The 24,171-nt window shown below is 39.8% G+C and overlaps 1 protein-coding gene across 1 annotated transcript in view; it reads right to left on the reverse strand.

Annotated features, from left to right (window-relative positions):
• LOC132021180 (fatty acid desaturase 2-like protein FADS2B) overlaps window positions 1-22,385 on the reverse strand; it is a 35,771-nt gene extending 13,386 nt beyond the window's left edge. Inside the window, exons 1-5 of the mRNA XM_059405657.1 lie at window positions 22,071-22,385; window positions 15,216-15,326; window positions 10,176-10,373; window positions 7,839-7,940; window positions 1,983-2,108 (exon numbers count right to left, since the gene is read on the reverse strand). Coding sequence (XP_059261640.1) covers window positions 1,983-2,108; window positions 7,839-7,940; window positions 10,176-10,373; window positions 15,216-15,326; window positions 22,071-22,385 — 852 coding nt within the window. The remainder of the gene's footprint in view (window positions 1-1,982; window positions 2,109-7,838; window positions 7,941-10,175; window positions 10,374-15,215; window positions 15,327-22,070) is intronic.
• Between the last annotated feature and the right edge of the window lie 1,786 nt (window positions 22,386-24,171).

The raw sequence follows: 24,171 nt of genomic DNA on the forward strand, positions 1-24,171 counted from the left end.
TGTCTCCAATACCTAGTAAACATACAATACATCTTTAGTTGAAAGAATGAATGAATGCATAAATGAATAAATGAAAATTTACATCTCTCTATTTTTTTCTATAGTTCACTTCGTCACAACACTTTGGGCAACATTTGATTCTCCCCCCTTTCTGTTGATATCTTCCCTCCTACATATAAACTTTTTTTTTGTATTTGGATAGCAGGGTTGACTCTTGCTTCTTTAATGTCATAGATAAGAAATATCATGGTGATAATTTATAAGAGCTATTTGAAGTTACTCCCAAACCTCCAGATATTTAAGTAGTGAGCAGGTGGAAAATTCCTGGGAGATGGCACACCTAGATGGAGACTGATTTTGAGTATCACTCCAAAAGAGGGCTCTATGTCTTTCAGAACATGAACATATGTAGAAAGTTTGGCAGTAAAATGAGAAGGAAGGGAAAGTTCAAAGCTCTTCAGAATCATTTTTTATGTAAGACAACTGAATTTTAGAGTTTAAATAATTTTAAGCAATGCCTTAGGCAGTAGCTTTGAAATTATATTACATAGAACTATAAGGTCTAGGGACATGTCCCAAGAGCAGCTGTAAATCTTGGAGTGGTGAGCTCCATCATTTGTAAAGAGGTACCATGTGTATTGAACACATAGTCCTAAGGAAGGTACTTCTGGAGAGGGTCATCATGCTTCATAAAATTCAGTAAGACAAATCCTTGCTCTGTGGGGATGATTAGAGAAATCAGTGTCAAAAAACTAATGATGTGTTTTATGGTGACTAACATAACACAATTAAAAAAAAAAGAGAAATAAGTGTCACATTGTCACATTTTTGATGATGAGTAAAGGAGTCCACAACCATCACAGAAGTCCAGCTTAGTTGTAGCCATTGTCAAAAGCAACTGATTCATGATCACACTCAGAGACCTTTTTTTTTTTTTTTTAAATCTAGTCAAAAATCTGGTTCTTAATGCACTTGGAGAAGGTTGGGTCTTCCAAAGCTGGGAAAACTCACTTTCAAAAAGTTGCACGATTTTTCTTTAGATACTGCCAAGTGCAGGCAGCAACTGACAGAGCTATAAACTCCTAAATTCTTTTAAGCAATAGAAGCCTCTTTCTAAGTACCTGGCTCTCAGGATGTATCATTTCCCTTGGAGGAGAAATACCTTTCTTTGATTATCCTTGTACCTTTTCTTTTTCTTTCTTTCTTTTTTTTTTTTTTTTTTTTGAGGTAAGACTTTTTCCTAAAAATTTTGGCAGAAGTCCTTCACATGATGATTTTAAGTTGAGGTTAAGAAAAAAAAAAAAAACCCACAAAAAACCAGCAACTGAGAAATTCTGGAATTGATGTTTCCCCTCCTTTTCCTTGTTTAAGAAGTCCAAATTAGTGGTGAGATCTCTCAGTGTCTTACAAAGCATTTGGGCTGTTCATGTATAAATGAACCAAATAAATACAAACTAAAAATACCAGCATAACCTTTTCTAACTGAGCTAGAATTAGTTGAGATATCTAGTTATTCAGGTATTTGTGATTTAATGCTTACTGAATGTACCAACATGTTTTCTCTGAACAAATGTCTCCATATCCTCATTAAACTTTAGAGAGTCATTGTCAACCTTAGTCACCTGGTTTCATTATCTAACATTATCTTGTGTCACCTCAGAGGTAATGATGGCCATTGGGCAGAGATCTGTCTGTCACCAGGATTGCTCAAGCAGGGTGATGAGTTATCATTTTTCCTGTTATAGGAGGTTGGTTGGATGTCTTCCCAGTCATAGAATCACATGCTATACATCTCTCTCTATTCATACAACCCCAGTTTCATTATTTCATGTCTCTGTCCTGGGCTTAAAAGAAGGAGACATGCTCTGAGAATGTGCTTGAAGTGGGAACCTCCCACTTGATTTTTCCTGGACAAGATCAGAGCTGTTTCCAGGAACCACTTCCAGGAACATTTCTCATATGCTTGGGAATTCTAAACCTACCTTGACAGGTTGTAAATCTCCAACCAGGAAAAGTGGGCCCACATCAATATCTGGGTCTTTGGGGTAGATGTTTGTTTTTACATGATGTTGGAAGTGTTGGTTATTCCACCATTTTGCTGAGAGTCCCTGAGGAGAAGAGACAGTTTATTAGTGGTGAGATTTCTCTTCTGAAATGTCCTTTGTCAGAGTTTCCTGCATGCATCTCTAAAGTCAAAGACATCTGCGCTTCTTGACTTGCCTCAGGCCATAGAATGACTCATTGGACAAAGGCTTTCAAAACCTACAAACAAATAACTATGTGGTCCAGGAACACAAGTTCAGACTAACACAATTCCTGATTATGAAATTTCATAAAAACCTGTGGCAATGAAAATTTTTTCCATCCCTTTTTCTTTAGGGGGGGCTCCTCATTTGAAAAAATTCTAAAGGTGGGTGGGGCAGAGAGTATTCTTATTTTAGAAATAAAGAAAACTCAGCTGTAAAATTTTAATTAGTTTTGGGGGAGCACAATGGTGCTGGGAATCCTGCTTTAATGAGTATTTCAAAGAACCATGGATCTGTAATGATTTCTTAGGGGGGCTTGACTCAGAAGATTGATGTTCAGGCTTCAGTGCTCTCATATAAAAATAAAGAATTGATGTCAAGTTCAAATAATCTCTGATTAAGTTGTTTGTGATTTCCTCTCAATTACTGTCTGAACGTTTTCACAGAGCTAAGATTTGGAAGTTCATCGATGTGGTTTCATGTCCTGGATGTATAAATACTGTTGTGCGGTTTGGGTAATTTTTACTCTCTTTGAGGCTCTAGTCCATCTTCAGTAAATGTAATATAATGATATTTACCTCCATTAGTTTTTTTGGGGAGACATGAGATGATATATGTAAATTGTTGGTACATTGAGATCTTCAATTTCTCTTCTTTCCATTACATTAATCACTACAGAAGAATAAAGAGCATTTGTTTTTGTATTGAATTTTTGACCTCTTTCAGTAACTGGCTTATATGTATTTTAGATCTTTACTATTCAATATAGTAGCCAGGACCACATGCTGGTTATTGAGCACTTGAAGTATGACTGGTCAAATTAAGATTTGCTGTATGTGTATAATATTAGAGTTTGAGACTCAGGATGAAAAAAGGAGTCTAAATACCATATTAATGATTTTTCTATTGATTACATATTGAATGATAATGTTTTGAATACATATAAGTGGGGTAATATAGGTACCTTTTAAAATTTGGCTATTAGAAAATTTAAAGTGATTGGTGTCATTTTAATGTGGCTTACATTATATTTCTGTTGGACTATGCTGGTCTAGACACTGACATACCATGTAGAAGGGGAGGGGTATGCTTGAAAATCTGCAAGTGTTAACATTGTCTTTCCATAGTCCTTGGAGAAGAGCCCTCTCTTAGCAAACTTTTCCTGACCCCATCAATCAGGAGAGATACTCTCTTTTCACCTCTAACACCCCCTACCATTCTTAGAGTAAAATCTCTCTTCTTTCATCCCCGTATCTCTCCCCTGAATCTCACACTTGAAAGGGCAGTCACTTTCCAAACATTTCCTTTTTTCTGGCTCATGATATGTCAAACTCAATGTGTACTCATCAATTTTTATTCCCTCTTCTGGGGCTCCATTGAACTCTGCATTATCCCATCAAACTGATGTGGGAAACAGAGGCAGAAGAAAAATTATTAAATTTCCTTACCCACTGACAAACCCTTGGAAAAGGCAGAGTGACATTCCTCTAGGGACTCAATTACCTCCACCTGGAGGATTTGCTAAGGGCAAATGGCAATCCTAGCCTGACCCACCCCAACCTCTACCAGGCTCCTGAAGTCTACTTTAACAATTCTTTTGAAAACTTTATCTCTAAACACTCCAAGATAGTCTTGACAATCATTCCCAAGCATATGGCCCATTGAAACACATCTAAAGGGTCTCATGACAAAGGTTTTATTACCAGTAATGAACAACCTTTTTCCCAATAATAGCTAGCCCCTAAAGGTCCTGGAAACCTTGCTTCCAAAATTCCTTAAAGACTTACGCTATCCCTGAACCCCTCCCAACTTACAAGTATATAATGGACCACTGCTCACAGTCCCAGGGCTTTAATAAACCACCATTTTGCACCAAAAGTGTCTCAAGAATTCTTTCTTGCATTGACTCCAGACCCCACCCCACCAAACTTCACTTATATTCTAAAACTTCATCAAAACAGCATACCACTCACTCACTCTTAGAGCTGTGCATTTTTACTGACCCATTCATTATCCATTTTGAAGTAGATCCAATGCACCAGACACTGAGTCAAACATTGGAATACAAAGTCAGACATGATAAAATGGGGTTCCCTCATTTATGAAACATACAACCTTAATAGGAGCAATAAACACACAAGGACACTGTAATAAGCAGTGATTCACTTTGTTAATTAAGTCTTCTGAGAGCCAACATTTTGGACTTTTCCATCAGCTGACTGTAGCTTTACAGTCAATGACTATATGTGGAAACTAATAGGAGAGACAAGTTTTGATTCATGATAGGTTGGGTAGTAGATCTTGACAGCTCAAGTTTCTGTAGCTTAGAACAATGGTCAGAATAATTGTGAGTGGAATCTAAAGTAGCTAGCTCTACCCTTACCCCTGGGTCTGGAAGTCACAGTTACTGATCCATGGGGATGTGAAGATTATTAGCTGCATGCAAATAGGCTGCCCCATACCAAATGTCATCTAGAAACTACCCTAAAAGTCATTTCTCATTTCCAAGTGAGGTCCTTTCTCCGTGCAGTATAAGGAATCCAAGCCTTGGCCTGAAGCCATTTTTTGGCTTGAATTCAAATCCCTGCTACTGGATGTGTGTGGCCTTGGGCAAAATCCTCATCTGTGAAATAGGTAAGAAGAGGATTACAGGAAATAGCATGCTTGACTCCTCCCTCCCAAATTATTTTCAGATGTAGTCATAGAAACAGGATAGGCCAGTTTCAAGGTAAGTCTTAGTATCAAATATTTTGTCTCTTTGTCCCTATAATATACTTGATTCTTATAGTTTTCAAACTGTGCATACTGGGTGTTGGGGGAGGGGAGTTGAAAGATACACCACAGGGGGTCGATTTGGATTTTGGCATTGCACAAAAATCCAAAATGTGTTTTGGAAAAAGATATTTTGCAGTGTGTTTTCACAAGGGTTTTTTTTATTGCTATGAAGACCAGGCATACACATTTGCTTAGTGCAGTAAGTGAAAAAAAAATCCCTCCCCCCACCAAAAAAAACCCAAAACAAAACCAAACTAAGTGTCTGTGCTTTTCCAGGAGGAGGGTAAATTGACATGAAATCAAGTTTTAAAAAACTTAAAGTTGTGATGTATGTAAAGGCCTATTTAGCCAAAGCGGTCCCACCTCAGTTGAACAGCCATTTTGTTGTTTCTGCAGTAAAACTTAAATTGACACTGCCCCCCGCCACCCAGGGGAATTTACTTAAAAGCCAGTCCGGGAAACTAATCCCAGGTAACAAAGCCCAAATACAAGGGTGGGTCAGGTCAGGTAGAGATAACAGCCCTAATGCAGAGTTGAGTCCGGTCAGGTGGAGACATCCAATCAGTAAAGTGGGCATACTGTCTCCCAAGCTACCAAGGAGTGTGGGCCCCGCCTTTTGGGTGCCAATTCTCACTAAGGTGTTAGGCTAGTTCGAATGTTTACTATGGGGTGAATTGTAGTTCAATTGGCCACCGGTCTGTGACCTAGCATGACTGTACTGCTTTCTCTGTGTATTGGCTACCTGTGTGTGGCCAGGCTCAACCACATGGCCTTTGTTCTATAAACGTTAGTCTGTGAGGCAGGGCGGGGTCATGCTCTCTGTAAGAGGCATGGCGCTGGCTGGTTGGTTTGATTCTCGATGCTTGGCGCGAAATAAAGCTTTGCTTGACCTTCGCTTTGTATCAGTCTTGCTCCTTTAATCACGGACCCATTATGGGGGGACCCAACATTGGGGACCCAACAATGTACATAGAAGGTGAAGTTGTTGCTGCTTATATTATAATTTTCTTTGTTATCTCCCTCCTGCCTGCCTATCCTTCCTGTATAGTTTCTCTCCTGCACAGAGTGAAGCCTATATTTATTTTTCTCAAAATTCACTCACTGGTTTTGTGGGCAAAACAGCAGAGTATACTCGATTTGCTTTTTAGAGCATTTCCCATTTACTTACTTCGCTCATGAGTCATCAAGGTTATATTCACTTAAACTAGTGCAAACTTGTTCTTGGCAACACAATTTACAGAGAGAGAGTAGTGTAAGAATTTGGACCAATGGGAAAGCAGTGACTTTTTAAAAGACCAGAGAGGATGGAGCTTGAAATATTGCATATACTAGCACTGAGTCAACTGTCAGTTATCTTCAGGCTACATGAGTCCCTCTTTTCCTCTGACTTCCTCAAAACAGAGAGAATTGGAGAGCCCATTACTTAGTTCTCACAAGGACAGAAGAAACTATCTTTGCTTTTATTCTGTGGTAAAGATTCTGAATGGATGCAGAAATATTTTGTCAATCCAGCACTGGTGGATAGAAGGCAGAGCAGTGTACCTATAGGAATTTTCCAGTTAAATGAGACTTGGCACATAAAATGACAGTATATTTTTCATTCTAACCAATTTGAATAACAGACATAATTCTAATATGAATCTAGATCCAAGTCTGTGCTATTTAATCTACTTAAACTTAGTTTGCTCAACCAGAAAGAGGGTTGATAAGGCTGTGATTTTAAGTGTCTTCCCATTCAATATAAAACCATTGTGTTAAAGCAAAACACATAGACTCTGAGTCAGTGCTTATGAGTTTTTCCTAAAATGACCTGGCTCAAATGCAAGATTTGGCTTAGTGGAAGGCGCAGAGGCACTTCCTCCCTTCTGGGCCAGAGTACATAGTCAATAAATCCTAGAATGTCATAGAAAAGCACAGATTCAGTTTAAGTCCTAATCTTAGAGATGAGAACACTGAAAACCAGAGATGGAATATGACTCCGTCAAGATCACACAAGGAGCCTTATCATAGCCAGGCTAAAACCCATTCCTAGCAGTTCTGTACTGCTACCTTGGTTCACAAAACCATCCAATCATCCATCCATCCATCCATCCACTCAACAAATGCTATTGAAATTGAAGGCCTACTATGTGCCAGGAACTCTGCTAGGTGCTGCATTGCAGTGGCACATAGGACAATGTGCCTGCCCTCCTGGAGCTTATGTTTGAATTGGGAAGGGAGACAAGGTCAACTGTCACCATCACCACTGCTTTTTCTAGCAGTCTGGGGTTTGTAGTCCTTGACTCAAATGGTGCCATCTGACCTTTCTGGTCCATTCTCTTTCTCTTCACTTTTTTCTATTCTGCTGCCTTTCCTTTATTTCTTCATACCCTATTCTTCCAAAACTAATCAGTCTTGCTGGATTCCTGTAGCTTTCTTGCAGTAAATGTTCAGACCCCTTCTCTGAATGCTCCCATTCATGATTTTACAAGGCACATCTTCATTTATAAAGGCACAATCCTTGTCCTGTGAGGTGGTTTCTTAATGGGGGCTCCAGGAATTGGGCCAAAGAGTTTATTAGGGTAAGAAAAGATGTTGGAACTTCCTAAATAAAAATAAACTTATCTCCATAAAAATTTAACATCCCAATCTTAGCATATGTGCTATAATATTATATACATATTAGCATATACATAGTATCTACATTATTAGTATATTTACACTTATTTATAAATCTATTTGTGCACAAACATTTTTTACTGAGCTCACGAACTTGGAAACCACTGCATTAGGAAATGATGTCTGAGAATCCCATCACATTCCCCTAACATCCCGTACCTTGAGATGACTCATCAGAAATTTCTGCATCAGGTGGTTCCACTTGGAGTTTGTAAACATGGAAAGGTGTCCTGAATCATGCTGCAGGAAAAAACTCTGCATCTAGAAGAGAGAAGTTGTTAGAGAAATTGGGGGAGTGTCAAGAAGAAATTAATAACTAAGTCTGCTTGTAGACTCTGGAGACCTCTGGAGAGGAATTGTGGGGGATCTCAGCTGACCCCAAGCTATGTTCACTTTCTAGTTCCCACATGTTGGATTCTTTCCCAATTGTGTGCCTTTGTCCATGGGGTTCTCACAACCTAGAACATTTTCCTTGCCACTGTCAAAATCTTCGTGTGAGAAATAGAAAGAGTATGGCCTTTGGAGTCATGCAGATTTGGGTTCTTAACTGTTCTTTACCATGTAATTTTTGCATGGATTGTGGCAAGATACTCAGTAGCTCTGAACCTTAACTCTTCTTCTGATAAGTACGGATAATAATACCTTACTCATGGACCATTTGGTATCTTAAATACCAGTAAAGTGCCTGGCTTATGCTAAGCACCAAGAAATGTTTGTTTCCTTTCTTAAAAGCAAGTTGACTTTTCAAGAAAAAATTAGCATAAAATTCTGGAGTTAACATGGAAAACTTTCCCAGATATACCAAGGAGGAATAAATGTCTTTTTCTGCTTTAACAGCACATACTTTTCCCCCTCCTTAGCATTAATGTCATTCTGTTACGTAGTATGTTTAGCAATTTGGAGCATCAATCTCCTGCACTTGAAAATTCTTTTCCCAAAGGCAAGAACCGGGTGCATTTCTTTTCATGTCCACAACACAGTGTTGTGCTCACAGAAGGCCATGTTCAGAGATTCATACTTCGTTCAACAAAGATTTATCAAATATTCTGCTATGTGCCAGTTGTTGATTATAATTTATGGTAGAATCCATATGTTCTTCTTTAAAAATTTAAATTCCAGTTAGTTAACATACAATATAATATTAGTTTCAGGTGTATAATATAGTGGCTCAACACTTGCATACAACCTCCAGAGTGCTCATCACAAGTGCCCTCCTTAGTCCTCATGACCTATTTTACCCACCCCCAACTCCCTCCCTTCTGATAACTATCAGTGTGTTCTCTATAGTTGAGATTCTGCAATTGAAGGGTCATAGGGAAGTTCTATTTTTAATTTATTGAGGAATCTCCACACTGTTCTCCAAAGAGTCTGCACCAACTTGCATTCCCACCAACAGTGGAAGAGGGTTCCCTTTTCTCCACATCCCCTCCAACACATGTTGTTTCCTGTCTTGCTAATTTTGGCCATTCTAACTGGTATAAGGTGATATCTCAATGTAGTTTTAATTTGAATCTCCCTGATGGCTAGTGATGATGAACATTTTTTTTGAGTTTGAGGAGTTCATTATAGATCCTGGATATCAACCTTTTGTCTGTACTGTCAATTGCAAATATCTTCTCCCATTCTGTGGGTTGCCTCTTTGTTTTCTTGACCATTTCCTTTGCTGTGCAGAAGCTTTTGATTTTGATGAAGTCCCAAAAGTTCATTTTCACTTTTGTTTCTTTTGCCTTTGGAGACATATCTTGAAAGAAGTTGCTGTGGCTGATATCGAAGATATTACTGCCTATGTTCTCCTCTAGGATTCTGATGGATTCCTGTATCACGTTGAGGTCTTTTATCCATTTTGAGTTTATCTTTGTGTACGGTGTAAGAGAATGGTCAAGTTTCATTCTTCTACATATAGCTGTCCAGTTTTCCCAGCACCATTTATTGAGTAGACTGTCTTTTTCCCACTATATATTTTTTCCTGTTTTGTTGAAGATTATTTGTCCATAGAGTTGAGGGTCCGTATCTGGGCTCTCTACTCTGTTCCACTGGTCTATGTGTCTGTTTTTATGCCAGAACCATGCTGTCTTGGTGATCACAGCTTTGAGATTCTGTTTCTTGGTTTGCTTCTCTCTCTCTATTTGTTGATTGGAAGACGAACACAAGATAAAGGTGAGTGTTACATGGTTGAGAAAGGACTCAGTTACTGAACTGGTATGTAGAGAATTGGGTGAAATGTAGCATGTGTCATAAATTAAATATTTCCTATGTGCCAGTCACTGTCACTGATAGGCATTTTATATGTTAGCTTGTTTAGTCTGGAATATTTCCATAAGCAATTATTATTCCACTTTTACAGAAAAAAGAACTGGGGTCTGGCAAGTTGTGTCAGACACTGATGAGTAGCTTGACAGGAAGTGGCAGGCAGCAGCTGATGCCAGTCTAGAGAGAGAAGGAAACCTTCTGAACCTTCCATCTAAACCACTGCCTGAGCTTAGGCTACCTGCTTACCTGGGAAATTAAGAGAAGGAAGGAAATGAATATTGTCATAAGCCAGCCATTGCCAAAATGCCACACCATTAACCAAGCCAGGGTCTCCAAAATCAAGATCTGGGCCAGGTGAAGGAAGAAGAACACCCATTTGGCCTTGAACATGTTCATGGCCTCCAATGTTCTTCGCAGTTCTTGGAAATCTTCCACCAACTGGGGCTGAGAAATAAATATTCATGGAAGGAATTAATTCGCTCAGGGAACACAAGTGAACACAATGAATAATCCATTCTATAAGCTTATTAATACCTTAATTTTAATGCATAGAAATTTATTGATATTAATATGTTTAATTGGGTGAAATTTAAAACATAAAACCATGGACAAACAAAACCTTTTAAAAGGTTATGATTACATATATATGTATGTTATAAAAATAATATTTTTTTTTCTGGAGAAGAGAAAGATAAGTAGTGATTTGTAAACTGTCCTCAGACTGTTTTGGAAATCAGAATTGGGTTTGTTTTGGGGGGTGGATGTGGTTATTGTGTCTAACAGTTGTTGCCATTTATTTATTTATTTATTTATTTATTTATCTTTAAGATTTTTATTTATTTATTTGAGAAATAGAGAGAGAGAGAGTGCATGAGGGAGAGGGAAAAGCAGATTCCCTGCTGAGCAGGGAGCCCAATATGGGGGTCAATCCCAAACCAGGGACTCTGGGATCATGACCTGAACTGAAGGCAGATGCTTAACTGACTGAGCCACCCAGGGACCCCTAATGGTTGCCTTTTAAACCATCAGTATTATTTCAGATGTTAATTGATCTCTGATAACATTGTCTATATGGGTACCCCATACTTAGGGGTACAGTTTACACAACATTTTCTATGTCATCAGCAGTTTAGTATGTGTGAAGGGCTCTTTCATTAAAGATGTTGAGCAGAAAAATACTGTTCACTTAGTGTAGCTCACTCAGGATGACTTTCCCGTGAGCTGCGTGATGGAGCCCCAGAAACAAGGCAGGATCTCTGGTGACGTTAGTGTGTATCTGCTGCCATGTGTGGGGGCCTTGGTCCTCTGTCTGTGTAAGAGGTATACATGCATGTGTGTGTATGCACAAGGTTAGTTTTGGTTTGCCAGCTTGCCGGTCAGACTGGAGAATCAGTGCGAGGGCTGGGAATAGATATCCCTTAACTTAATGATGAATGGATTTGAAATCGGGGCAGTTGACACAGTGACCAGGGTATAAGGAAGAGAGCAGGATTATTCAGATACATGAAGAGAGAGACACTTGCAGTATCAAAAGTAAGATCCATGAACAAAATTCTAGAAGCAAGCATTTTCACTTCAAAATTCACTGATTGAACTTTTAGAAGATCTGCATTTATCTTTCAAGCCGCCATCAACTTTGGAATTCTGGTAGCCATGGATGACCTTAAGAGGCCATCTCTTAGACTGCCTTCCATCCTGGTCATCTTTTCCAACGCATTTATTTTGCTGAGTAGGAGATCAGCAAGCCCAGTAGCATAACTGCTTGGAAATCATCATCAAGTCAGCAACAGATACAGGACTCCAAACTATGCTACCTGACACAAGTGTTGTACTCAAACTAATTGTCTATAGTCTATATGCATGTATCTGAGTATATATGTATTATTTTACACATACACATGAATATGTATATCTGTGTATCCATGTAGATGTACTGGAACAAACAGCTTAGAAACCACGAAAACAGAATCAGGGAAATAAATGATGCCATGAAGCGTTCCAACGTTAGAATTATTGGAATCCCTGAAGGGGAGGAGAAAGAAAGAAGTCTAGAAGATATAGTGGAACAAGTCCTTCAAGAAAATTTTCCCAATCTCGCAAATGGAACCAGCATTCATGTACTAGAGGCTGAACGGTCTTCACCCATGATTATACATTCCAAAAAAACATCATGACACCTGATAGTCAAATTGAGGAATTATAATTGTAGGTATAATCTCTTGAAAGCCGCCAGGGCAAAGAGGCTCCTTAGTTACAGAGGGAAGCCCATCAGAATAACATCAGACATGTCCACAGAGACCTGGCAAGCCAGAAGAGGCTGGCAAGATATATTCAGGGCACTAAATGAGAAGAACATGCAGCCAAGAATACTTTATCCAGCAAGACTGACATTCAAAATGGAAGGAGAGATAAAGAGTTTTCAAGACCAGCAAGGCTTAAAAGATTATGCAACCACCAAGCCAACACTGCAGGATATATTAATGGGGGCTCTATAAAAGAGGAAAAATCCCAAGAATAGCATTGAACAAAATATAGAGACAGTCTACAGAAAGAAAGACTTCAAAGGTAACTCGATGTCAATAAAAACGTATCTATCAATAATCACTCTCAATGTGAATGGCCTAAATGCACCCATAAAACGGCACAGGGTTGCAGATTCGATAAAATGACAGGACCCATCCATATGTTGTCTACAAGAGACCCATTTTGAACCTAAAGATACACCCAGACTGAAAGTGAAGGGATGGAGAAGCATCTTTCATGCCAATGGGCCTCAAAAGAAGGCTGGGGTAGCGATTCTCATAACAGATAAATTAGACTTCAAACTAAAGACTAGTCAGAGATACAGAAGGACACTACATAATCCTTAAAGTGACTATCCACCAAGATGATCTAACAATTGTAAATATCTATGCTCTTAATATGGGAGCAGCCAATTACTTAAGAAAACTGTTAATCAAGATAGTCATATTGATATGAATACACTAATCGTAGGATATCTTAACACACCTCTCTCAGAAATAGACAGATCATCGAAGCAGAAAATCAATAAAGGAACAAGAGCATTGAATGACACATTGGACCAGATGGACCTCATAGATCTATACAGAACATTCCACCCTAAAACAACAGAATACTCATTCTTCTCAAGTGCACACAGAACCTTCTCCAGAATAGACCACATACTGGGTCACAAATCAGGACTCAACCAATACCAGAAGACTGCATATTCTCAGATCACAATGCTTTGAAACTGGAGCTCAATCACAAGGAAAAGTTCAGAAGGAACTCAAACACCTGGAAGCTAAAGACCACCTTGATTAAGAGTGCTTGGATCATGGGGGTCCCTGAGTGGCTCAGTGGGTTGGACCTCTGCCTTCACTCAGGTCGTGATCTTAGGGTCCTGGGATCGAGCCCCACGTCGGGCTCTCTGCTCAGCAGGGAGCCTGCTTCCCCCTTCTCTCTATGCCTGTCTCTCTGCCTATCTGCGATCTCTGTCTGTCAAATAAATAAATAAAATATTAAAAAAAAAGATGCTTGGATCAACCAGGAGATCAAAGAAGAACTGAAACAATTGATGGACACCAATGAGAATGAAGACACTTTGGTCCAAAACCTATGGGATACAGCAAAGGCTGTCCTAAGGGGGAGATACATAGCCATCCAAGCCTCCCTCAAAAAAATTGAAAAATCCAGAATACACCAGCTATCTCTACACTTTAAAGAACTGGAGAATCAACAACAAATCAAACCATGTAGATGTACTAAAGACAATTTAGAGCAGACCTTTCCCTGCAGAGACCAATATACTTCTAGATAATGAATGATTGTCTTATAGCTCTTAACCATTAGTGGACTTTCTTTTCCTTTTAGAAATATTTAGGAAAAACAATTAAGCTTTTCATCACTTTCTCTTTTTAAACTAAGAGCCTCCTGCTCTAAATGGTGGGGGCATATCTAGAGGTTTGTCAATTGCTAGTGTCACCACTGGGTTCATGATAATGATAGTATCTAAAATGTATGGAGTATTTACTACATTCCAGACACTGTGCTAACTCGAAATTCCTCTAACTCTTTCCATAATCCCCCAATGTCTCCTAGGAAAGCTGGTGCTACTACTGTACTGCTTGAGAGAGAAAGAGAGAAACTGAGTCATGGAGAGGTTTTGTAACTGGTCTGAACCCATAAAACCTATGGTAGGGCTGGGCTGTGAGTACCAGTGTGCAGCCTCAGAGCCCTTGCTGTGAAATGCAGGGCTCTGCCTCCTGACACATAGCTGTGTGGGATGCATGTGGACCTGAGGGGTAAGCGTAAGTGTTCATTTGAGGTCTGCCCCAAACCTGCTGTGTGTCCTCTTCTTGGCAAGTTTGTATCATTTCTTCAAGCAGAAATATAATGCTTATTCTATCTTCCTCACAGTGACGTATGGATCAGCACTCAGTAAAAATTATTTCTTAACAATTAAACAGAACGTAAACAGGTTTTAACAAAACAACTTGCCGAAAAAGAAAAAGAAAAATAAATGCTCGATGTTAGTTAAAATCTCTGTAAGCTTTCTGTAAAATCATCCCAGGGAATGTTTGATCTTACAGAGACTCTGTCTTTTGGAAGACAGTACTCAGATAGCCAAAGTATTAGAGAAAGAAAGAGTGGCACCTTTCTTTGGGAATACCTAAGGGCTGGGACCAGAAAGAAGAGACTTGGAGTCCCAGTTCTTTGACCCACCAACTGTGGGACTTCCAGAAAGTAATTTATTCTCCCGGGACTATAATTTCACCAAATTTAAAAGGTGCTGCTGTTAGGATGTACCCATATCTTTCATTCAATAGCATTTTAGAAGTCTCTACTACATGTCTGATCTTGGGTACGTGGGTGCTTGAGGACAGAGGGATAAGCAAAATACACATATTTACTGCTCTCATGGAATTTACTTTAGCAGGAAACACAGATATAGACATCAAGCAGCTATAAGTAACCACTGAAAAAAATTGTATGTGTACATTGCCTGGGATGAAGCAGGTACTTAGAGATGTGGAATTATTGTTTGGTGCAGGACCAAAAGTTTCATTCTTTTCTCACACAGAAGTTTAAGAGTTTGAGGGTCCAAGGAGGATAACATTGTTTTGAAATATGCAGAATCTACTCATTCATGGTATGGCAGGATCACCCAGGCATAATGGCTGGTGTCTCACAAAAAATGATCAGTTCTTGGATATATCAGGAAAAAGTCAACTGGCTCTTATCTCCATCCCTCCACATGCACCTGGGTCCCAGGACCTCACTCACATTTTTGTTTCTTTCCTGGCTGGGCTCTTCTGGGGAAAGCTCTCCGATAAGCAGTGGCTCAAGGTACAATTTTACAATGTCAAGCTTCAGGTGCATGGCTCTGAAGACATCCTGTAAATCAGAGAGAACTGTTGGATGCTTAAGAGATACACACTTACCTGCAGAATACTTCCCTTCCTTACCTCATCCTCCACCCATCTTGGGAATCAGTAGACTCTATTATGGAGGATTTCTTCTATCTCCAGGTGGATGTTTCAAGTTGAAAAATCAAAATTACCATAATCCCATTACTCTTGGAAATCCTCTATGAAAGCCTATTGCTAGAGACCCACCTACTTAGCACATTGCTTCACTAGCCAAGCCCAATACAGCCAGGACATTCCTAAGCATTGAAAGAGATTACTATTTTGTTGAGCACCAGAAGAAGTAGTCAGCTTGAGTTAATGAGCCTTGGTACCTCTTTAAAGCCCACTGTCATGCTTGGTGGAATTTGATCACACTGTGTGGGGAAACAGATTAAAAATCCCATCTTCCATCAAATCTCCCTCTTGGTTCTTGGCCAAAGCCAAGAAGACTGAAGCATTTGAATTACATTATTTCTAAACAAGGATGGGTTAAAGTTGGCAATGGTAGTGTAGGACAAGTGCACAAGAGAGCATGGGAGCACAGCTCTGAGGTCTGTGTCATCTAAAGTATTACACTCTTGGCACAGTTTGACACCGAAGGGGTCTCGTCACTTTTTCTAAAAAATTCTAAGACAATCTCTGCAAAGGATTGTGACAGCTAGGCATAGAAGAGAGGTGACCAACTGTATGTGTGTGTGTGTTTTTTTTTTCCTCTGCCTCATCTCCATGTTAAGTAGCACTTTGTAGAGGCTATGAGAAACAGTGGTGGTTTGTATGTCCTGCTTATATTTGGAAGTAAGAAATGTTCTCTTCCACCCCAGGGATTTAAGCAGTTTTTGCGAAAGGAGAATTTTCCAAGAGCTAAATGCTAGACTTTCTGCTAGTGTGGCTTTGGGGACAGGAGTGATTAAAAATGAGGAAATATTACCAAGATTGTAACTTGAATACATGGAAGTCTTACATATGACTCTGAAGCGCTGGTGTTCCATAGTATTCACTAAGAAAGTGGACCCTGGAGCAGCATTCCTACATCTAAGTTCTGGTTTCTATTTACTATCTGTGTAATTGTGGACAAGTCCTGTTACCTGTTTGTACTTCCATTTTCTCTAATATATAAGGGTGGTGATCATAGCCAACCAATTCATAAAGTTATTGTAGGGATTAAGTGAATCAACTAGAATCCTGTTGGCATATAGTAAATCCTCAATACATATCAGACATCTTTTTTTAAAAAAGATTTTTATTTATTTGACAGAGATTATAAGTAGGCAAAGAGGCAGGCAGAGAGAGAGAGAGAGGAGGAAGCAGGCTTCCTGCTGAGCAGAGAGCCCGATGCTATGCAGGGCTCCATCCCAGGACCCTGAGATCATGACCTGAGCCGAAGGCAGAGGCTTAGCCCACTGAGCCACCCAGGTGCCCGTCAGCCATCTTTCTTGTATGTATACTTCTTCTTCTTCTTCTTCTTTTTTTTTTTTTTTAAAGATCTTTATTTATTTATTTATTTGAGAGAGAGAGTGAGAGAGAGCATGAGAGGGGAGAAGGTTAGAGGGAGAAGCAGACTCCCCGTGGAGCTGGGAGCCCGATGCGGGACTCGATTCCGGGACTCCAGGATCATGACCTGAGCTGAAGGCAGTCGCTTAACCAACTGAGCCACCCAGGTGCCCCTTCTATGTATACTTCTAGTTCTAAGAACTTACTACCCACCTTCTCTTCAATACAGCAATTCGTAGATTTTCTTCTTATATTCCAATGCCTAATGTAATACGAGCTCTCACTTATTTTAGTGAATATAATGAACCCTCCATCTTCAAAGTATAAAGCAACTTTAGATACATCTATGAACTACATACAAGCCTACTTAGAAGGTGTTTATATAACGAATAACATTAATTATAGGGGTACAATATCAACTCTAGACTTCCGTCACCTAAGGGTCTCTAGATTCAATGATGTAAAAAGGGCTTTGTATTTGCTAGAACCAGTCCAGGCTCAACTGTCCATTCTGCTTCTATATGCTTCCTCTGACCCCCTTGGGAAAGGCTACACTGTATTATTTCAAATGTGTTTCTTAGCTGTTATATTCTACAAGTCTAAAACTTAGTTCCCCAAACCAGGAAGAGAGCCATTCAATGATTAAGAGCCTCATAGAACTAAGGTGTTGATTATGAGTTGGCCCATAGGGTACCTTGTACATAGGACACATTCAACAGTTGTTGGCACTACCTCCTTTCCCCTTTTTATTATCCCTTGTTCCTCAGCAGGATTATATTATTACCCTTATATCTTTTTTTTTCAGCGTAAAAGTATTCATTATTTTTGCACCACACCCAGTGCTCCATGCAATCCGTGCCCTCTCCAATACCCACCACCTGGTTCCCCCAACCTCCCAACCACCCCCCGCCACTTCAAACCCCTCAGGTTGTTATTCAGAGTCCATAGTCTCTCATGGTTCACCTCCCCTTCCAAATTCCCCCAACTCCCTTCTCCTCTCCATCTCCCCTTGTCCTCCATGCTATTTGTCATGCTCCACAAATAAGTGAAATCATATGATAATTGTTTCATTCTTTTTTAATGGCTGACTAATCTATCATTTATCTATCACTTTTTATTTATCCATTCATCTGTTGGTGGACACTTAAGTTGTTCCTATGTCTTGGCTATTGTATATAATACTGTTATGAGCTTAGGGGAGCAAATATCTTTTTGAGTTAGTGTTTTTGTTTTCTTCAGACAAATATCCACAAATGGAACTTCTGGATCATGGGGTAGTTCTATTTTTAACTTTTTGAGGAGCTTACATGCTGTTTTCTATAGCAGCTGCAGAAATTACATTCCCATCAATAAGAGTACAGGAGTGAGTTCCTTTTTCTTCACATCTTCATCAACTCTTGCTATTTCTTATGTTTTGATAATAACCATTCTAACAAGTGTGAGGTGATCCTTCACTGTGGTTTTGATTTGCACTTTTTTGGTGATTCAGGTCTTGTGCTCAAGTCTTCAATCTATTTTTAATTCTAGTGTATGGTGCAGGATAGTGGTTCAGTTTCCTTCATTGGCATGTAACTGTCCATGTCCAGTTATTCTAATACCATTTTATTGAAGAGACTGTCTTTTCCCATATTCTTGGATCATTTGTCATAAATTAATTGTTCATGTATGTGTGAGTTTATTTCTGGGTTCTCTATTTTGTTTCATTGATCTGTGTGTCTGCTTTTTATGCCAATACCATACAGTTTTTATTATTATAGCTTTGTGGTATGTATTGAAATCAGGGAGTGTGATGCCTCTAGATTTGCTCTTCCTCAAGATTGCCCCCCTACCAGAGAAGATGCAATTATGATTACTGATTATTACTTTCTTTTCATCAACAGCTTAGAAATCCTGGCTGCTTTTGTGGTGGCTGGGGGTGGGGAGGGATGACGTGCTAGGGCAGTGTCACTATGTGTAATGGAAGAAGAAGAAGAGGAAGACATGGCTCAGCACTCTAAGACCCCTTCCTTTCCTCCCCTTTCTCTTTTCTCTTTCTCTACCTTTCCTCTCCAACCTCTCCTCCTCATGCCATGACAGTCACTGATGCTAATTGAGCATATACTATGTGCCAATATTGTGCTAAGCAGAGGAAGTGGCTAAGCTGGGATGTCCATTCTGGCTGGGTATTTAGTCCTGATGTGAATCCTATTTTCACTCCACTTCTGTGCACATCCTCTCCATCTCCTACCCTAGCCTCACCTCTCTTGGCTCCATACCACCCTTTTGGAGTTGCACACAACGCTCCTGTCTTCCACATGGTAGTCCTCTAAATAGATGAAATGGACTTTTCTATATTTCCTCTAAGTTTTTGCCATCCCTTCTCTATCAAATTGACCTTTGACCCACACAAGAAAGCACTCGAGTTTCTCAGTGTCCTTCTTAAGAGTGTGGCTGTCCAGGGGCACCTGGGTGGCTCAGTGGGTTAAGCCTCTGTCTCCAACTGAGGTCATGATCCCAAGGTCCTGGGATCTAGCTCTGCATTGGGCTCTCTGCTCAGCGGGGAGCCTGCTTCCTCCTCTCTCCCTGCCTGCCTCTCTGCCTACTTGTGGTCTCTCTCTGTCAAATAAATAATTAAAATCTTAAAAAAAAGAGTGTGGCCTCCAGAGATAAGGAGAATACTTAATCTACTTTGTTTGTTCTGGACATGTTGCTGATGTGCATGCACCACAATATTGCATTTGTTCCTTTCCTACTGTTGCCTTACAAAAAATTTGTGACCAAGTAGGGTTTCATGTCATGTCCTCCAATGCTTTGTAAACCTCATTTCAATAATTGCAAAAGCAGCCCATCATATAAATATATACTTAATTATATAATCAATTCTACTTGGACTTTTCCTGTAAGCTCTTCTCTGGTAAGAAGACTAGGCCTACACTGTAATTATTAGCATCATGTCATTATTATTTTTTAAGAAGATTTATTTATCCATTTTGGAGGGCGGGGAAGGGCAGAGGGAAAGGAAGAGAGAGTCCTAAGCAGACTCCTTGCTGAGTATGGAGCCCAACAGGAGGCTGGATCCCATGATCCTGAGATTATAACCTGAGCCGAAACTGAGAGTCAGACACTCAACCAACTGTACCACCCAGGTGTCCCATCGTGTCATTAGTTTTAGATCACATAGTTCAAAAACAGTAAGATAACTTGTATCTGCAGTAATAGGAGCTGATGTACCCCCTTTGTTTTACGGAATTATTTGTCTTGTTTGTTCTTTGGAGAAGATTACAACCCATATCAGAATAAAGTAATAAAAAGGCCCAGGAACTGTCATTTTTTCAGTGTTTAATCTGTGTCAAACACCACAGGCACTGTTGACTTTCACAAGGCTAAGATGAAGGTATTATTATCCCCACTTTCTAGGTAAAGGACCTGAGGCTCCAAGAGCTTCTGCAGTCTTCCCTCAAGGCATTCTCAGTAAGAACTCAGATACAAGCCAGGCCTGTTTCGTTCCTAAGTCTGTACTCATACTCATTAGGCTGGACCCTTAACAAAGGTTTTAGAATGGCTGGCTACATGAAGGAATGAATTAATCAATTTATGGGAAAGGCTATTATTAGTCACCTTTTGTGAGGAGGATGGAAGCTTGGAGAAGAGTTTCCATGTAAATATAAGAAAGGTGTCCCCCTCTGGGCACTTTTGGGTCCAGGGCCAGCACACAGAGAGACCACACTTTCTTTGGTCCACAGTTGCCTTTCAAGGTACAACCTCCAAACACCTCTTAAGTTGTAGAGTAAACATCTGACTGCAGGTCCTATATACATTTTGCTCTTCTTCACTAGGGAGCATGATCCTTCCCCACCATGGGCTCCATCTTTCCCCAATCACGTGACATCAAATACAACCAGATTTCTAACCTGGTGCTAAACAGGAGATAATAATTACACCTCTGAGGCTAGGAGTAGCCTAGCCAGTGAGATAAATAATAATATTTATTATTAATAATAAATGAGATAAATAATAATAGGTACAATTTAATGAAACTTTCTTAAGTATCTGGCATTGTGCTAAGCACTTTGTAAACATTAGTCCAATTTACCATAAACCTGTCTGATAGGTAAGGTCATTCCTGTTTCACAAATCATGAAGTAGAGGCTGAGAGAATTGCAGTAACTTCCCCATGTTCACACAATCACTTCCAAAGTTCAGGCTCCCTGAATTCTGAGTAGCTATGGAACATTACATTTGTCAGAATTCTTTCAGAACCTCCCGTTCTTCTCAAGACATCTTCCTTTGGAAGAAACTTTTCTCTGAATATTTTTGGGCTTATTTACCTTACTTCTAAGGTACACGGTTGACCATGCTCAGGATTTTCGTTCTTAAGATAGGAATCCTTAGATGGCATGGGTATTTTCCCCTGAAGTTCTCTGATGGTTTCTTTTTTCTTTTTTTTTTTTTTTTATTACTCAGTTCCTCCTTGTTGGCTAGAATTGAATGCAGAATCATGGAGTTTTCTTAATTTCTGGGAGATAAACATTATCAGCAAGTTACACATTTATCAGCCCAGCTGTCTCCAGCTGAGTGAGTTTATCAGTGATTTATTTCTAAGGTGGTAGAAAGCCCACATCTTTGGCAACAGATCATCTGAGCTGATTCTGTGACTTGAACTAGAAAAGCACCATCCTTAATTGTAGGTTTGCATTATCGTTATTAACATTTTATACCTATCAGATGAATCACTATCTGTCTTTTACACACTCTATTTATAAGAGTCTGAGAAATCTCTCCTTGGGCACAGATATTTTTTTCCCTAGATTTTACTCACCCATTTGTTACTTTCTTCTTAAAAGACAATGACAGATGGTAGCCACACTTCTGGTGAACATAGCATAATATATAGAATTGTTGAACCACTATGGTGTATACCTGAAACTAATTTTAACACTGTGTCAACTATTCTCAAAAAACAAAGCAAAATAGACAGTGGCTTTAATTCAAATCAAAACAAAACACCAAGAGCAGAACAAAATTCAAAATACACAAACAGTATCCACTGTCAACATCTGAGCTCATCCTCAAGTAAGAGTTAAACCTCAAGGCTTAATGTGCTTTCAGGTTCTTGCTGGATAGGAATCCTATAAAATTGGTTTAGGAGGAGATGAGCAATTGTGGAGTTTGAGCACACACTCAAAATACTTTTGGGAAGAGAGCCACGTCTCAGTCCCCCATTAGCTGGAAGAGAAAGGGCAGAGATTTGAGTTCTTACCGTGGCATCTTCACTAGCATAGTGGTTTAGGACCCGGTGCCCACCTGGATGCCTCTTGGCCCAGTCAGTAACATCGTAGACCTTGCGATTGATCACCAGCCACTGATCAGCCTCCTGATTGTGTCTCTGGATCTCCTGCCAGCTGTACATCGTGAGGATTTTTCTGGACATGTCACATTTCCCATTTGCCTCCTGTTTTACAGAGTCTTTCCCATTTGTTACTGGTTTCCCATTTGCTTGTTGCTTCTCACCTAGATACTGCTGACTCTTTCCCACGAGGCTCCCATTACCTTCATGCTCGTCTTCAAGCATCATTGTCAACATCCCTGAGATTTCTGGGTTGACTCCTGAAATTCTAATCCTTGCCTATGATTGGATCACAAAATGACCTTTTCCTTCTTTCTTATTCCACTACAATGTGATGTCTGCCCAGAGCACTTCTTTTTAGCCTAGTTACCTCTTCGCAAACCTGACAGTGTGTACGTCCCCAGCTTCTCACGTCTCTGTCTGTTCTGAATCTTTTCTGCACTGATAGAGGCAGGATCACATTTTTTTTCCTGGGGGATGAGACCAACTGTCTCTCCTCACTTCTCCTTTCTCTGCTGGCAGGTGTCTTAGCAACGTCTTCCTTCAGCATTAAATCTTCCTTAGGAAGGAACTTGAGCCAATCAGTTGGTCTGAAAGTTGTAGCCTGCCCCAGGTTGGAGGGAAAAGCCTCAGGTTACTGGGCTGTCCTACACTGTTACCCCATGGGGTTGGGTTCACTAGGTCTCTGGCATGCTTGTGGTTGGAGGCATTTAGGTTTGTTAATTCCGCATGAAAGCAAAACCTTTCAAAACCTCCAGGATGACATGAACGCTTGATAGACTTGGGAAGTGTTCTTTGTGGACAGCTGTTATTTCTCCCTGGGTTTTGCTAACTTTTTTAAAAAAACAACATTTATAAAAAATGATTTAGATTTACCAAAAGAGCCAATGAGCAGAAAACTAGTTTTTCTCTCTTATCGTTGAAGGCTGTCTAAATCTGTCGTACTACTAAAGGGAACAGCAACTGATGTTTGCTAGAAGACGTGATGGTTTACAAAGCCTTTATCACATGTTATATTTGATTTAATCCTCACCTTAACTTTTGAGGGAGGTGCTCTTAGTGTCCCATATTCCCGGTGAGAAAACATGAACTGAAGACCCCAGGTAACGTGCCAGAATCACTTATTCATAAGTAAATTGCTGAGGAATTCAGAATTTCCAGATCTCCAACTTTTCTCCTGGCGTTCTTCAAACCTAGGGTCTAGACATATATGATAGTAACTTAACTCAGTGGTTTAGAAATGAGGCAGAAGGAGAGCTTCTGGGATAATATAGTGGTGGTGGTGGTGGGGAAGGGTCTTAATTTCAAGAAAAGAAGAGGCATGAAATAATAGAAAACATCCATTCTTCTATTTGGGAATCAGTCCTAAGTAAATCATCAATAATTCAGCCCAAGATTTATATGCTAAGGGCTTATTCTAGTACTAGTTTACAATTGCTATTGTCACACAGCTCACATTGCTTGCAAGTTTGCTGAGCTGAAGGAGAAGCTAGATCATCATTCTGGAAAAAAGCTGGAAGATGGTCCCAGGTTTTTGAAATCTGGTGACGCTGCCATTGTTGATATGGTTCCTGGCAAGCCTATGTGTGTTGAGAGCTTCTCTGGCTCTCCTCCTCTGGGCCGTTTTGCTGTTCGTGACATGAGACAGACGGTTGCTGTGGGTCATCAAAGCCGTGGACAAGAAGGCAGCTGGGGCTGGCAAGGTCACCAAGTCTGCCGAGAAAGCTCAGAAGCCTAAATGAATATTATCCCCAATACCTGCCACCCGAGTCTTAATCAGTGATGGAAGAACGGTCTCAGAACTGTTTGTGTCAATTGGCCATTTAAGTTTAATAGTAAAAGACTGGTTAATGATAACAATGCATCGTAAAACCTTCAGAAGGAAAGGAGAATGTTTGGTGGACCATTTGTTATTTTTTTGTGTGTGTGGCAGTTTTAATTTATTAGTTTTTAAAATCAGTACTTTTTAATGGAAACAACTTGACCAAAAATCTGTCACAGAATTTTGAGACCC

The sequence above is a fragment of the Mustela nigripes genome, chromosome 1 (assembly GCF_022355385.1).
Source record: "Mustela nigripes isolate SB6536 chromosome 1, MUSNIG.SB6536, whole genome shotgun sequence".
Lineage (NCBI taxonomy): Eukaryota > Metazoa > Chordata > Mammalia > Carnivora > Mustelidae > Mustela > Mustela nigripes.